The following is a 13,781-nucleotide window of genomic DNA, read 5'->3' as shown; positions in this document are numbered from 1 at the left end:
TATGTAGTGTAATATTCCATTGAGCATGCTGAATTTGACCAGAAATATTCTTCTCTAGATTTATGCAGTGGAATGAGATGCACACAAATTTAGCCCAGGTTTCCAAAAAAGAGGAATCCATTGAGAAAGTCATGTCAATTGTCAAGCATGATTTTTAATGAATTTTTCAATATGACGCAGTTTTTAGGCACAGAACAACAAGCGCTGTGTTAAATTGGTTGCGATACACAAATGGCTCTACCGTGTCAAGAAACGTGTGATGGCTTGGAAGTGAGAGGGTTTGGTTTTTGGCACCTTGAGTGTTCAGTTGTGAGAAGCCGAGATTAAAATTGGAGTAAAATATTGGGATCTCTCGTGTCATCCTTTGATACCTCCACAGTATAGTGTTTTTATTTTTTATTTTATTTATTTTTATTTTAAGAAAATGTTGAACAGAATACTAGATACTGTTATTTTTTTAAACACAGGTATGGTTTGCTTTTCTTACCCTAATAAATGAAATCCTCATGATATATGGAAGAAGGAAGACTGATGTTAAAAAAAGAGAAGAATGAGTACATGTTTAATTGCTTTCAGCTGTGTGCATTTGTCAGTCTACAGCAGGGGTGTCAAACTCCAGGCCTCGAGGGTCAGTGTCCTGCAGGTTTTAGATCTCACCCTGGGTCAACACACCTGAATCAAATGATTAGTTCATTACCAGACCTCTGGAGAACTTCAACACATGTTGAAGAGGTAATTTAGCCTTTAAATCAGCTGTGTTGGATCAAGGACTCACTAAAACTTGCAGGACACCAGACACCTGTGGTCTACAGGATGACGCAGCAGCAGGTCTCTGGGTAGTCATCAGCACTGGCTTTGCGCTCGTTGCCGTACACGTAGTAGACGTAGCTCTTGTCTTTCCACTTGTAGTTCACCTGAGTGATGGGGATCAGCTCGACCGCCTGCCTCTGAAAGAGAGAGAGATGGGGATTCATATTAAAGGAAAACTTTCAACAGCATCAGAGGGGGTCAGCTTGAGTCAGAATACTTTAGCTTAGCATTGACTTCAAACCTTTATGTCCTTTTCTTTAACAAAAATTCCAACAATTAATTCCCCTTTTGAGTGTTTATGTAACAGCTAACTCTTCAACCACCATCAAATCATTCAAGATGGCTTTAGTTATCTTTATAGGTCACCTTATCCCTCGAGCTTCTGTAGCAGTTGATAACTTTAGTAATTGAACAGTCTATTGATTTTTCTATTGACTAACTGAGGAATCAGTTAAGTTAAATAATTTGCAGAGCAAAGCAATAAATTGCAGATTAACACAGGCACACCAGCACAGGCTGGCCACTGGGGGTGACTACACTATAGCCTATAGACTCAAAACAGAAGTCTAAAGTAAACTTTGCACGTTTTCCTTGCTGCTTCAACTACAAATAATGGAATTTCAGCTTGAATCAATTATATTTCAACTAGAATTAGCTGCTGATGGAACAAGGATAGCTGTTTTCTTTCCCTCCACTACTGGAGAAGATTGTTCCTAATTTCTCTCTTGAGCTGTGTGTCGGCCTACCTGCTGCAGAATCCTGGAGGTTTTGCCATAGTTAGTTTGATGTTCTTTGATCAGACGCTCAGAAGCCTGAGAGACTGCTTGCGGTTTAAACCCAAGCAGTGGGTAGACCTGAGAGAAGCAAGAGTTTAATTCACAATATTCACACCGCTAACCCCAGCAATGTGTTTTCCTTCTCCCCAACCTTTCCTTTACATTTATCTCAACTACACCTGCCTGAGGTGAGTTCCTGCAGTGGCTTTATGTTTAATTTATGGAGATTATTTCAACATTTCGAACATAGAATACAACATTCCAAACTACTGTGTGAAACTACTGAGATGTAGTTTTTTTTGTATGAAATTTTGGTATTAGGATTCAAAGTGAAGCTACATTGTGTGTGTGTGTGTGTGTGTGTGTGTGTGTGTGTGTGTGTGTGTGTGTGTGTGTGTTACCAGGTTCTGGCTGCTCTTGAACAGCTCTTTCCCTTTTACTGAGCGCAGCTTATCACTCTTCAGACCACAGCTCTGCTCCACCAGATGATCTTCCACATGGTTTTTCCTAAACACAAACACACAGATATGAACTATATTCATGCTGTATCCATCAAATATATAATACTGATGTAACACACACTCTACAGGGTGGGCCATTTATATGGATACACTGTAATAACATCGGAATGGTTGGTGATATTAAAGTCCTGTTTGTGGCACATTAGTATATGTGAGGGGGCAAACTCCTCAAGATGGGTGGTGACCATGGTGGTTATTTAGAAGTCGGCCATCTTGGATACAACTTTTGTTTTTTTCAATAGGAAGAGGGCCATGTGACACATCAAACTTATTGGTAATGTCACAAGAAAAACAATGGTGTGCTTGGTTTCAACATAACTTTATTCGTTCATGAGTTATTTACAAGTTTCTGACCACTTATAAAATGTGTTCAGTGTGCTGCCCATTGTGTTGGATTGTCAATGCAACCCTCTTCTCCCACTCTTCACACACTGATAGTAACACCGCAGGAGAAATGCCAGCACAGGCATCCAGTATCCGTAGTTTCAGGTGCTGCACATCTCGTATCTTCACATCATAGACAATTGCCTTCAGATGACCCCAAAGAGAAAAGTCTAACGGGGTCAGATCGGGAGACCTTGGGGGCCATTCAACTGGCCCACGACGACCAATCCACTTTACAGGAAACTGTTCATCTAGGAATGCTCGGACCTGGCACCCATAATGTGGTGGTGCACCATCTTGCTGAAAAAACTCAGGGAACGTGCCTGCTTCAGTGCATAAAGAGGGAAACGCATCATCATGTAGCAATTTCAAATATCCAGTGGCCTTGAGGTTTGCATCCTCGCCTCTGTCAGTGCGCCCCTGGGCAGCTGTGGCTACAATGTAGCTTGCCATTGCCAGTGTGTGAATGGGTGTGTGAATGGGTGAATGACTGAATGTAGTGTAAAGCGCTTTGGGGTCCTTAGGGACTGAGTAAAGCGCTATACAAATACAGGCCATTTACCATTTGCATTGATGAAGAATGGACCCACTATCGTTGTACCCCATATACCACACCAAACCATCACTTGTTGCTCCAACAGTCTTGGAGGGATCCATCCAATGTGGGTTAGTGTCAGACCAATAGCGGTGGTTTTGTTTGTTAACTTCGCCATTCACATAAAAGTTTGCCTCATCACTGAACAAAATCTTCTGCGTGAACTGAGGGTCCTGTTCCAATTTTTGTTTTGCGCATCCTGCAAATTCTGTGCGCCGATCTGGGTCATCCTCGTTGAGATGGTGCAGTAGCTGGAGTTTGTAAGGATGCCATGAGTAGCTAATATCCGCCGAAGGGATGTTTGACTAATGCCACTCTCCAGTGACATGCAGCGAGTGCTACGCTGTGGGCTCTTGCTGAATGAAGCTAGGACAGCCACTGATGTTTCTTCATTAGTGACAGTTTTCTTGCGTCCACATTTTGGCAAATCCAACACTGAACCAGTTTCACGAAACTTAGCAAGCAGTTTGCTAACTGTAGCATGGGAGATGGGGGGTCTCATAGGGTGTCTTGCATTGAAATCTGCTGCAATGACCCGATTAACTGCGTTCACCAGACAGCAACATAATTTCGATCCACTCCTCACGTGTTAACCTCTTCGACATGTCAATGTCATGGCTGTGTGCGGGCAGGCAGGGAGATAGGACTAGTGATGGGACGTTCTGTATCGAGGCTTCGGAGCGTGTGTCGAGTAATGGAGGGGGCGTTTCCGCGAAGCGCGTATCGAGGCTTGCTTCATTTATGGGAGGAGCTGAAAATGATGACGTCCGAAGCCTCGCTGCCCGGCTGTACCACGTGACTGGTTCATGAAGTGGTTCGAACTTTGCCGCGAGATATGACAGCGATATAAACCCCTCAGACTTCATTCAAAAATGTGGGTGTTTGATGGAGAGTTGCGGTTAGTGAGAGTTTGGAGACCGTATGGAGGTTTATGAGAGTGAGGAAAGTCAGGAGAGAATGGAGCCAGCTAAGAAGAGGAGGATGTCCTCCCCTGTGTGGGAACATTTTGATCTTATTCCTCCCAACAAGGTATGTAAATTTCTACAGAAGATGTATTTTCATGATACTGATGGTGCAATACAATTTATGTTGAGCTGTCTTGACTTTTGTACAAGGTGAAGTGTTTTCTATGTGCCAGGGAGCTGGGATATAACAACAACACCTCATCCATGCTTAGGCACTACAGAGCTTTGCATGAGAATAAGGGGGACACCGATTGTGGAGCAAGACCAGGTGAGCCATCAAATGCAATGATAATATAGGATGCAGTAATGTTACTAAATGATATAACAATATTATACAACTGTTATAAGTTACGTATGTGATATTTATATTTGTGCTTTATCTTTATTGTCTTTCCTCAGGAGAACAATCTCAAATAGATGAAGACCTGGTCAGCATGGTGATTGAGGACTCCCAGCCATTTAGCATTGTGGAGGACAAAGGATTCAAAAGATTTGTTAAATCATTAAATCCTAGCTATGTTCTCCCCACTAAAAAGGTCATAAAAGCAGTGAAAATTTAGTTTTTACAGAATAAAATGTGAACAGGCAGTGTGTAGCTGTCCATACCTCAACGTTACAAAAGCACAACCACTGTCCACACCCCAACCACACCTCACCTCACAGTAAATGATCATTTCCATTTCAAGCATTTCCAAATAATCATTTCCCATACTGCCACTATAAATATACACAGTATACTGCCATCACTACAATATACATGTTTTACACACTCCTTTTGTTGTTGACATTTACAGGCTGTGTGCAAAATGCCACACTCTTCAAATTCATGCCAGCTATTATTTTTACGTCCAGTAGGTGTCCTGCTAGAGCAAATGAAGCTTCATGAAGCTTCGCGTTGGGGTGAACCAATTGGATGAAAAGCTTCAGTGCTTCATGGGGCTTCATCTGCCCATCACTAGATAGGACCCAAAATGCAGGACTCGGAGGCAGACGTGAAATCAAAATACACAGCTTTATTGCTGGAGCAATGGAACAGAAACTAAACTGAGTACAAACTAATACAAAAATTAATTGGCTGGCTGGCTGGCAGATAACGTGAGGGTACGACGCAACAGAGAACACAGGAAAACACAGTGCTTATATACGCAAGGCGGTAATCAGGGAATGGGCAACAGGAGGGAGACACAGCTGGGAGAAATAAGACTAATGAGACAGGGGAGCAGTAAAACTGAACACACTGACAACATACTGGGACAATCAAAATAAAACAGGAAACATGAAACAAATCACAAAGACGCAGACTTGACACTAAGAGGCAGACAGAAAGAATATAACACATGGAACTCAAACAATATTAAACATGAGACACCACCGAAGAACTAATCCCTCACCAAGAATAAGACATATTTATAATCATGATCAAAGCACCAGAGAATAAGAAAATAATCCATAATGTAAAAATAAACCAAAACATAAGAAATTCAAAATGCTGGGTCGAAACGACCCAGAACCATGACAGTCAATGGCTGTGAACAAAGAGAAACTTGTAAATAACTGATGAAAGAATAAAGTTACGTTGAAACCAAGCACACCATTGTTTTTCTTGTGACATTACCAATAAGTTTGATGTGTCACATGGCCCTCTTCCTATTGAAAAAACAAAAGTTGTATCCAAGATGGCCGACTTCTAAATGGCCACCGTGGTCACCACCCATCTTGAGGAGTTTTCCCCCTCACATATACTAATGTGCCACAAACAGGACTTTAATATCACCAACCATTCCCATGTTATTACGGTGTATCCATATAAATGGCCCACAATGTAGATTCTGATGAATACAACGTTCCATCCATCCATCCATTCGCTTCCGCTTATCCTTTTCAGGGTCGCGGGGGGCGCTGGAGCCCATCCCAGCTGAATACAACGTTACATGATTTAATACATTTTAAGCTTTAAACAATTAACAGTTTCTACTGCTTTCAATTTAAACTAGCATCATGTAATTTTGATCTATATTGACTAGAGGGCACCAAAGCATCTGTCAAACCACCATTAATTCTCTTCCGCTTATTTCTAAAGAACTCATATCTCAGATGAGAGGTGAAACGTCTTTTCTTTAGACTATGATGACATGGATGACCAAGAACCTTCACAATCATATCTCTTCTGCTTGTTCTTATCAGGGTTGCATCGGAGCTTGAGCCTATTCAGGCTACCATAGGTGTAGAGGCGGGGTACACCTTGGACAGACTGCTAGTCTGTCACAGGGTTAACACAGAGAGACAACCGTTCACACCCAAGGGCAATTTATAATCACCAGTTAATCTAACCCCAATCCTTGGATGTGGGAGGAGGCCCGAGTACTAGAGCAGGGCGATATGACCAAAAATATTTATCACAATATACATTTGAAAATTTGCGATAACGATATAACTGACGATATAATTGACACTAGACAAAACACTTTACAACTCCACAACTTTATTAGTTGCTGACAGTTTAACCAAAAGGCATTTCCAGTGGAAATTGGCTGACATATCATAGGCATAACCATGTATAATATCCACAAAACTTAAAAAGAGGTTATACACACATAATACGGTAATATTATGTTGAAGCACAGTACGTATCACTCCACGAGGCGCCTGCCTGCGATAGCCGTGTGGGTTCGTAGCTTAGTCATACCGAAACATTTGACAGATTTTCGAGCGCCGTGTACCACATAAAATCGTTTCGAGGTCAGTGAACACAACCAGGATTCATACATAAGGCACACAGGATTATAAGGGGCACTGTCGACTTTCAGACAAATCAAAGGATTGATTTTAAGTGTGCCATATTTTCCAAAAAACACGGTAATAACGACGGCCCGCTAGCATGGTCTACCAAAAATAGTGCTTTGTTGTGTATCTGACGGACGAAAGCTAACCCAGTTCCACATCACTGATGCTGCAGCATTTTTACAAACCAGTTCTGGTTCATCTGTTTTATTCAACGATCCGCTTTCGCCCTTCTCATTCTTCGTCGCCGCCATGCTTTTTCCGCCATGTGCGTATGAAAACAAAGGCACTGCGCATGCGCGTTTTACCCATATTCTATTGCGATATTTCATTTTCTTATCGTTGCCCAACATTATACTGGTATTACCGTGAACAGTATGATATGGTCCGGCCCTACCGAGTACCCACAGAGAACATTCACACTCCCTGACCAGATGGTGGAGTTGAACTCAGGACCTTGCTAATTTCCGCTGACTTTTCAAAGCCTTCTAAAACTTCTCCATGGACCATTTTAATGCCCGAAATAATTCATGGATATCTGCCAAAAACAGGTTAAATGAATTGAAATGTATAAAAACTTTTTATATACTTCTGAAACCTCCTCTAGGACCATTTGAGTTTTCCAGATGATTCCTAAAAGACACTGAAGAACCCAATCTTCAAGGACTCTGATAAAGCCACTGAAATATAGGAAACTGCTGTTGTACTCACCATTCCACTTTTAGCTCAATGTAAGTCAGCAGTTGACATTTTCCTTTACAGGTTTCACATTGCTTTTTCCCCCTACCATCACACTTTGTACACCTAAACACACACAGACACATAACTCATTATTTTTGGTTACTTACAGACATTGCAGATTTTGCTTTATTTTTTAAAAATATGGTATTTGTTTATTTTTACTTCTATTATTATTTAAAAAAATTACTGAACTTTTACTTATTGCAGTATTTCTTTGCTTAGACATTTTTAGGAAATTTTGCATCTGTCCTTTTCTAATTAGTTACTGTAATTAATCGTATATCCCCAGCATATGCACAGTCATAAAACTGGTATTTTTTCTGTTTTATTTTCAGTTTGTGTGACCATTCAGTACCTGTCTTTGCCTGTGCCATTACAGTGAGTGCAGGCTGGATCGGACTTTGCCGCACCATTACACATCGGGCAAGTTTTCTACAACGACACAAATAAGCAAATGTTTTAATTGTACCTTGATCAGACTTTTCATGTCTTATTATTTACTATTGAGAGTTTCCTTACTTTTCCACTTCCACTGCACTCCTTGCATTGCTCAGTACCTGCTGCATGGCATGTGTGGCATTCCTAAACACAAACACACAAAAAAAAAAGTTAAAAATGAGCAAAAGGTAAAAAAATTTCACATGTTCATGGTTTTAAAGCCTCAATAAACTCAGGAAAAGATGAGCTGTAGAACCATCTCATGGACAACTAAAGATCCATCAAAATTCATCTGGAAAATTCTTTAAGTATATATGTCTTCAAGCTTAAAGCTCAGAACCAAACTGCAGGTAACCCAGCACTTTGACAGATAGCTTTTGTTATTCAGCCACCTTGACGGAGGACGTGTAGGGCACCCGGATCTTCTCTGTGTGGTCACTGAAATGTTTGGGGGGTGTGGCCTGGACCTCCCATGGTCGTGGAGCGGGCTGGGTGTAAAAGTCAGCAGGCTCACCTTTTAAATACACGAGATCACAGAAAATGGCAGTCAATAAACTACTAGTATAGTAAGTTACTGCATTGTCAGTAGATTTATGCAAGGATCAATAAAAGAGCCATTTGTTATGAAAACCAAAGCAAGTGTTTCCAGGTTTAACTCTTTCAGGTAAAACACTATTGATTAATCAGTTGTTCTGGAGTTTGATTCATAATAGGCTCTGAGTATCACACTATTGTTTTTAATCCCTCACAAGGCCATAAACTTTGAGTGTGGTCAAGAACAAAGTGAAAAATGTGGTTTGGTAACAGGAAACAACAAAACTCTACCATCAGATTAAAAAGCATCCAGCCTTGCTCTATAATAACAGAACATGGTGGCTCAAGGAAACAAATGAAAATGACCATTTTAATGGCTCCACATCAGATTTGGATTTAACAAAATGAAAATGTGCGTTTACCTTCATGTGGTTTGTGGGCCCAGTCAGTTGACCTGGACTCAGTGAATGTCTCCAGACGGTACTAAGGAACAAAAAACAGACTTTACTGAGAGAAACTGGATTTGCTGATAACATTACTGTGCTAATTTCTCTATATTTCACATCAGAGTGAAAGTGAAACATACGTTTCTATGCATCATGTGCAAGAAATGCCTCTCCCATTAAATCCTACACAAAATTTGTTAAACCCAATCAGTATCGCACATTATACCATACAATGTATTTCCGGGTTGTTGCCATATAACTGGGCATCATATTACTGCATAACAAATTTTGTGGTAAAACCAGTACTTGGAACGGGTATTCCATATTCTTTGAGCTTCTTGCAAGAATCTTGAGGATGTGATGAAAAGTTCTGGCAAACTACTACTTCAGCAGCTCTGGACACTTACTAAAAGCTCTGAAGTTTTTGAGAAGAAAATGGTCGCACTTTCTATTACAGCTCAGTAATAAGGGGGTAATAGCAGGTTAACTAGTTAACCTACAAGGTATGTGTTTTAAATATGCTTTTTGCATGTTGCAGCTGTATTTCCTGTTTTATTAGGCAAACTGCCACAGTTGTTTTTAGATAATAATCACACACTTTTTAGCTTTAATAGGTTCTTAATATGTTATTAAATTTAAACAGGTGGTTTTGCATTTTGCAGCACTGTTTCCTGCTTTTTACACAGAAACTACCACAGGTAATTGAGGGGTAATAACTTAACGCATATTACTGCATTATAGCATTCTTGTTTCTTCCTTGTGACTCCACTTTATTGTGGAGCTGTATTTCCATATTATTATGTGCAGTTTTTGGGTTCTCATTATCGTATTACATACATTTCTGAGCAATATTACTCAACTGTAACCACTCTTGCTACCATGATATTATTTAGATATTAAGTGGTTATTACTTTGGTAATTGCATAGTAAAAGCTTGGAAATTACCACATTATTACACTCTTTTCCCCCCTTTTTACCCTACTACTACCCCTGTATTACCTAGCTGTAATAGAAAGTGCTACCAAAAAATTCATTATGCATGTTTCAACAGTTCATTATCATTCAATTATGTCCTTTGGTCAAATGTTTGGAAAACTATGGATAAAAGCATCTCAAACCAGAGCTCTGCAACAGACTGATCAAGATAGTAAAGGCAGATATGGAGGTAACTCAGTCCGCAGCATCACTGATGGTGGTGATGGTGGAACATTTAATCACCCTAAATGTGTTGAATGGCTCCATGGAGGTGATGACTCCCTGAGTGACTGGATCTTCACTGTAGCAGATATGAGATGACACAAATTTCTTGAATGCCTCCCGAGCCTCATCCTCAGAAAGAGAGGGGATACTACAATACACACAAACTCTGTGTTAAACCAGAATATTCTACTGGTTGGTGAGCAGCTCAGAAACACAGATAATATGTTGTACCTCCATTCGGGATTTTCAGGGCTGGGTTGGGGTGGGGCTACTGGCTCCATGGGCATGGGAGGAGGCAGGAAACCTCCTGTATCAATGACAAATTTTCAAGTACCAGCAACAGCATTAATGTGAGGAATTATATGCTTTTCTTACCTCCTCCTGGCACAGTGCCTTCATAGCCTGGGACATTGACAAACATGTTGGCTTGGGGTGCCATGACAGGTGGGTACATAGCTGGAATGAAAAACAAGAAACAAAAAATTCAACCAAACGGATCAGGTGACCCTGAATCCTCCCTTAGTTATGCTGCAAAAGATCTAGGCTGCTGGGGGATTCCCATAATGCACTGAGTGTTTCTTATTCCTTCCATTTAAAAGGTTTTTTTTCTTTACCACTGTAGCCAAAGTGCATGCTCATAGGAGGTTCCCTGATTGTTTTTTTTCTGGTTTTTTTGTTGTGATTTGGTGCTATAAAACTGAATTGAATTGAATGGCTGGAGCTGAATAAGACTGTTCCTGCACAGAAGAATGTTTGGTGCAATGAAAAATGATTATGCCCACGCTATGGTTAGCCACGGCCAGGTGGGCTGGTGTATTTGCGGTGTGAACCCAAAAGCAGACACAGGAGAGGGAATGAGGTATAACAAAAGCCGGGCCTTTTATTGAGGCTGATTTCCAAAAGAGAAAACAAGGCAAGGCGAGTTGGGGGGAAAAGGAAAGCAAAACCTAAACTGGAATAACCTAAACTCAATATGAAAACTATGACATGGAACTCAGCGCATGCGAAAACGGTGACCAGAAACATGAACATGAACACGAACATGAAGCATGAAAACAATCCTGAGACTTGCAGTGATATGACATGAGATAGACAGACAACCTGACAATGAAGAAAGAGAGACAGAGGACTTAAATTGTGTTAAAAAAATAAAAAATTAAAAGTTAAAAAATTGTGTATGTTTCTGTTCTGTGTCCTGTGTACTGTTTGTTTATATATGTGTCTTTGTGGCTGCTGTCAAAACCAAATTTCCCCTCGTGGGACAATTAAAGGATTATTCTATTCTATTCTATTCTATTCTATTCTATTCTATTCTATTCTATTCTATTCTAAATACACAGAAGGGTATACTCTGTTGAACAGTTCTTGTTTCTGCCATGGCTGCTCTACAAAACGACTTGTGTAGATAAGTTAGTGAAATCATTCTTCAGAATCAGTTTTAGTTAGAAGGAAATGATTCACCTTCTGTGATATGTGATAAGTAAATGTGAAATGTAAAATGTAAAAGTAAAATGTGATAACTACAATGGTGCAGAAAGCTGCATCTGGTCAGAAGAAATAAACCCCACAAATTTTAAAGAGTTGTCCAGATTTGTTAAAACTTAAAACGGCTGTCAACGGACAGATGCAAGGATATCCATTGCTACCCCCTCATGCAATAAAGAGTTTCAAAGATGTTTGTTGTATGACAAGTATGATAATGGGGGTAGTATACTAACCCCATTTCCAGTGTTAGAGTAAACATTTTTAGTTCAGGTTTCTTTTACCATTTTCTCTCTTATCTCTTAATTTTAACAAACATCTCCAAAAAACAAACACTGATATGACAAGAAACTGCATTGATTTCTGAAAAGGGTAATAATGGTTGTGTGCAGACAGCCCCTAAAGCCCCGGACAGACTTTAATATTTTGTCACAGACTCTGAAGGACTCCATCACCCGTTCCAGCAACTCAAGAATCAATGATTACGTTAACCTGACACATGAGGGATTACAGACGAAGGCATGAGGTCAGTATCTAGAAAAAAAGACTCCAAAAACTGAAACTAGTAAAACAACTTGATTAGCTCTCTCAACATGACAGTGTTAACATCCATATCCTTGCATCTGTCCATTTACAGCTATTTAATTTTGTATAAATATGGTGAACTATTCTAGGTTAGTGTTATTTTTCTTTCTGACCAGATGCTGTTTTCTGCACCATCTCTTCAACGCCCTTATACTTGTTACTAGTGTGTATGCGCTAAAACAGAAATATTTTCCATATCCTCAGTACGGTTTCAATAACTCATGCAAACACAGCATTTTGAAAAGGGTATAGAAGCCGTACCAGTTGTTTGACTCAAAACAACAAATTAAATCTTTACATTTCAACTTTCTTTGTCTTTGTCTCAAAAGATTATTTATTATCATGCATTACTATTATTATCATCACTGATTATTTCCTGACTTTCATTATGCCTAAATTGAGCACATTATATTAGGTCTGCACTCCCTTTCTTCACCTGAGTTGATTAAACTTATTTTTAAATCAGTTACTGAAAATCTGACCTTGTTTTCTCTTTCAGAGTTTAGCAATCCATATGTGTCCTTATTTGTTAAGTCTAAAGCAGGGATGGCAAACTAATTTTAAAACATGGGCCACACTCACCCCATTTTAAATTTAAGCGGCCGGACCACTGGTCTTTCCAACAATAGAAATAAGTTTAACTACACATTTAGCTGAGATGCATTAATCTAAAAGAAATGCACGCAAGTCTTATAGTATCTCTTAGTTTTTCTACATGATAACGAAACACTGCTGACGTTAATGATAGAAATATGTCAGTGTGACTCTTTGGAATTGGAATTGTAAGAAATAAATGTGTAAAATTACAGAAAAGAAATTGCACAAAGTACAAAACAGAAAGATCCTGTTAATTCGCATTTTCCTCCCAAGTCCACTTTCTTTCTGCTTTTCTTTCTTTTTTGTCCACTACAAAGGCAAACGTCTGCATCAAATTCTTCAGGAAACAAGGTTCAGGTGGCTTGATGAGTTTCATCGGCAGTTTACTGTCAAAAAGGAAAACAAGTGGATCATGTTTGGAGCTCCTCTTTTAAAAACTAAAATATACTGAAGAAGCAAACGAATGCAGTTTAGTGAATGCTGAAGTTTAACATGATTCTGACTTAATCTTCGCACTGAATGTTTATTAATAGAAGTGACAGCGTTTCAGCGCCGACTATCAGGAGCCGAACCCTGCGTCTGCGCCTTTGAATAGCCCGCAGGGGTTCTGTGGTCAGTGTCGTGATGGTTCCTAAGCCTGCTGGTGTGTCCTGTGCTGCAGTTCCTACCTGAGCTGTTCATTCTGCTGCAGATCAACCACGCTGATATCAGCCTCACAGAATCCGTTACAGTTAGAGTCATCCAGAACCGCATTTAAATGGTGAAATTCGGAACGCCCCCTGGTGGGAGAGCAGGCCCGCCTACCCCGAGTTAACGATCAAAGATAGAAGCAGTGAATGCAAACAATCGAAAAACTGTAAATCTTTATTTTTCCTGCGGTGTGCTTGTGACTCGCTCAATAAACAGCTGACCAGGGTCTATCCTGT

General features: G+C 40.0%; 2 protein-coding genes across 2 annotated transcripts; one reads left to right on the top strand and one right to left on the bottom strand.

Annotated features, from left to right (window-relative positions):
* Positions 1-763: 763 nt before the first annotated feature.
* On the bottom strand, positions 764-13,575 carry LOC309707256 (protein SSUH2 homolog). The gene is made up of 12 exons (XM_082534477.1): positions 13,524-13,575; positions 10,567-10,647; positions 10,423-10,498; positions 10,210-10,339; positions 8,968-9,028; positions 8,404-8,525; positions 8,093-8,155; positions 7,929-8,005; positions 7,544-7,636; positions 1,988-2,093; positions 1,557-1,664; positions 764-947 (listed from the first exon to the last, which is right to left on the bottom strand). The coding sequence occupies exons 1-12, from the start codon at positions 13,534-13,536 to the stop codon at positions 807-809; spliced, it is 1,071 nt and encodes a 356-aa protein (XP_082390603.1). The 5' UTR covers positions 13,537-13,575; the 3' UTR covers positions 764-806.
* LOC309707260 (uncharacterized protein) lies at positions 3,779-5,013 on the top strand. The gene is made up of 3 exons (XM_082534481.1): positions 3,779-4,115; positions 4,202-4,319; positions 4,451-5,013. The coding sequence occupies exons 1-3, from the start codon at positions 4,008-4,010 to the stop codon at positions 4,609-4,611; spliced, it is 387 nt and encodes a 128-aa protein (XP_082390607.1). The 5' UTR covers positions 3,779-4,007; the 3' UTR covers positions 4,612-5,013.
* Positions 13,576-13,781: the final 206 nt, after the last annotated feature.

Source organism: Aulonocara stuartgranti, assembly GCF_965226115.1.
Source record: "Aulonocara stuartgranti genome assembly, chromosome: 5".
NCBI classification, from domain to species: Eukaryota; Metazoa; Chordata; class Actinopteri; order Cichliformes; family Cichlidae; genus Aulonocara; species Aulonocara stuartgranti.
Note: the sequence above shows the minus strand (reverse complement) of the source record. Positions and strands in the feature narration are given on the sequence as shown.

Coding starts and splice junctions, on each gene's coding strand:
- LOC309707260 (XM_082534481.1), top strand. CDS start 4,008: ATGGAGGTTTATGAGAGTGAGGAAAGTCAGGAGAGAATGGAGCCAGCT. Junction 4,116..4,201: donor ATCTTATTCCTCCCAACAAG/GTATGTAAATTT, acceptor CTTTTGTACAAG/GTGAAGTGTTTTCTATGTGC. Junction 4,320..4,450: donor CGATTGTGGAGCAAGACCAG/GTGAGCCATCAA, acceptor GTCTTTCCTCAG/GAGAACAATCTCAAATAGAT.
- LOC309707256 (XM_082534477.1), bottom strand. Junction 8,006..8,092: donor AGTGCAGTGGAAGTGGAAAA/GTAAGGAAACTC, acceptor GTGTCGTTGTAG/AAAACTTGCCCGATGTGTAA. Junction 948..1,556: donor CCTCCAGGATTCTGCAGCAG/GTAGGCCGACAC, acceptor TCTCTCTTTCAG/AGGCAGGCGGTCGAGCTGAT.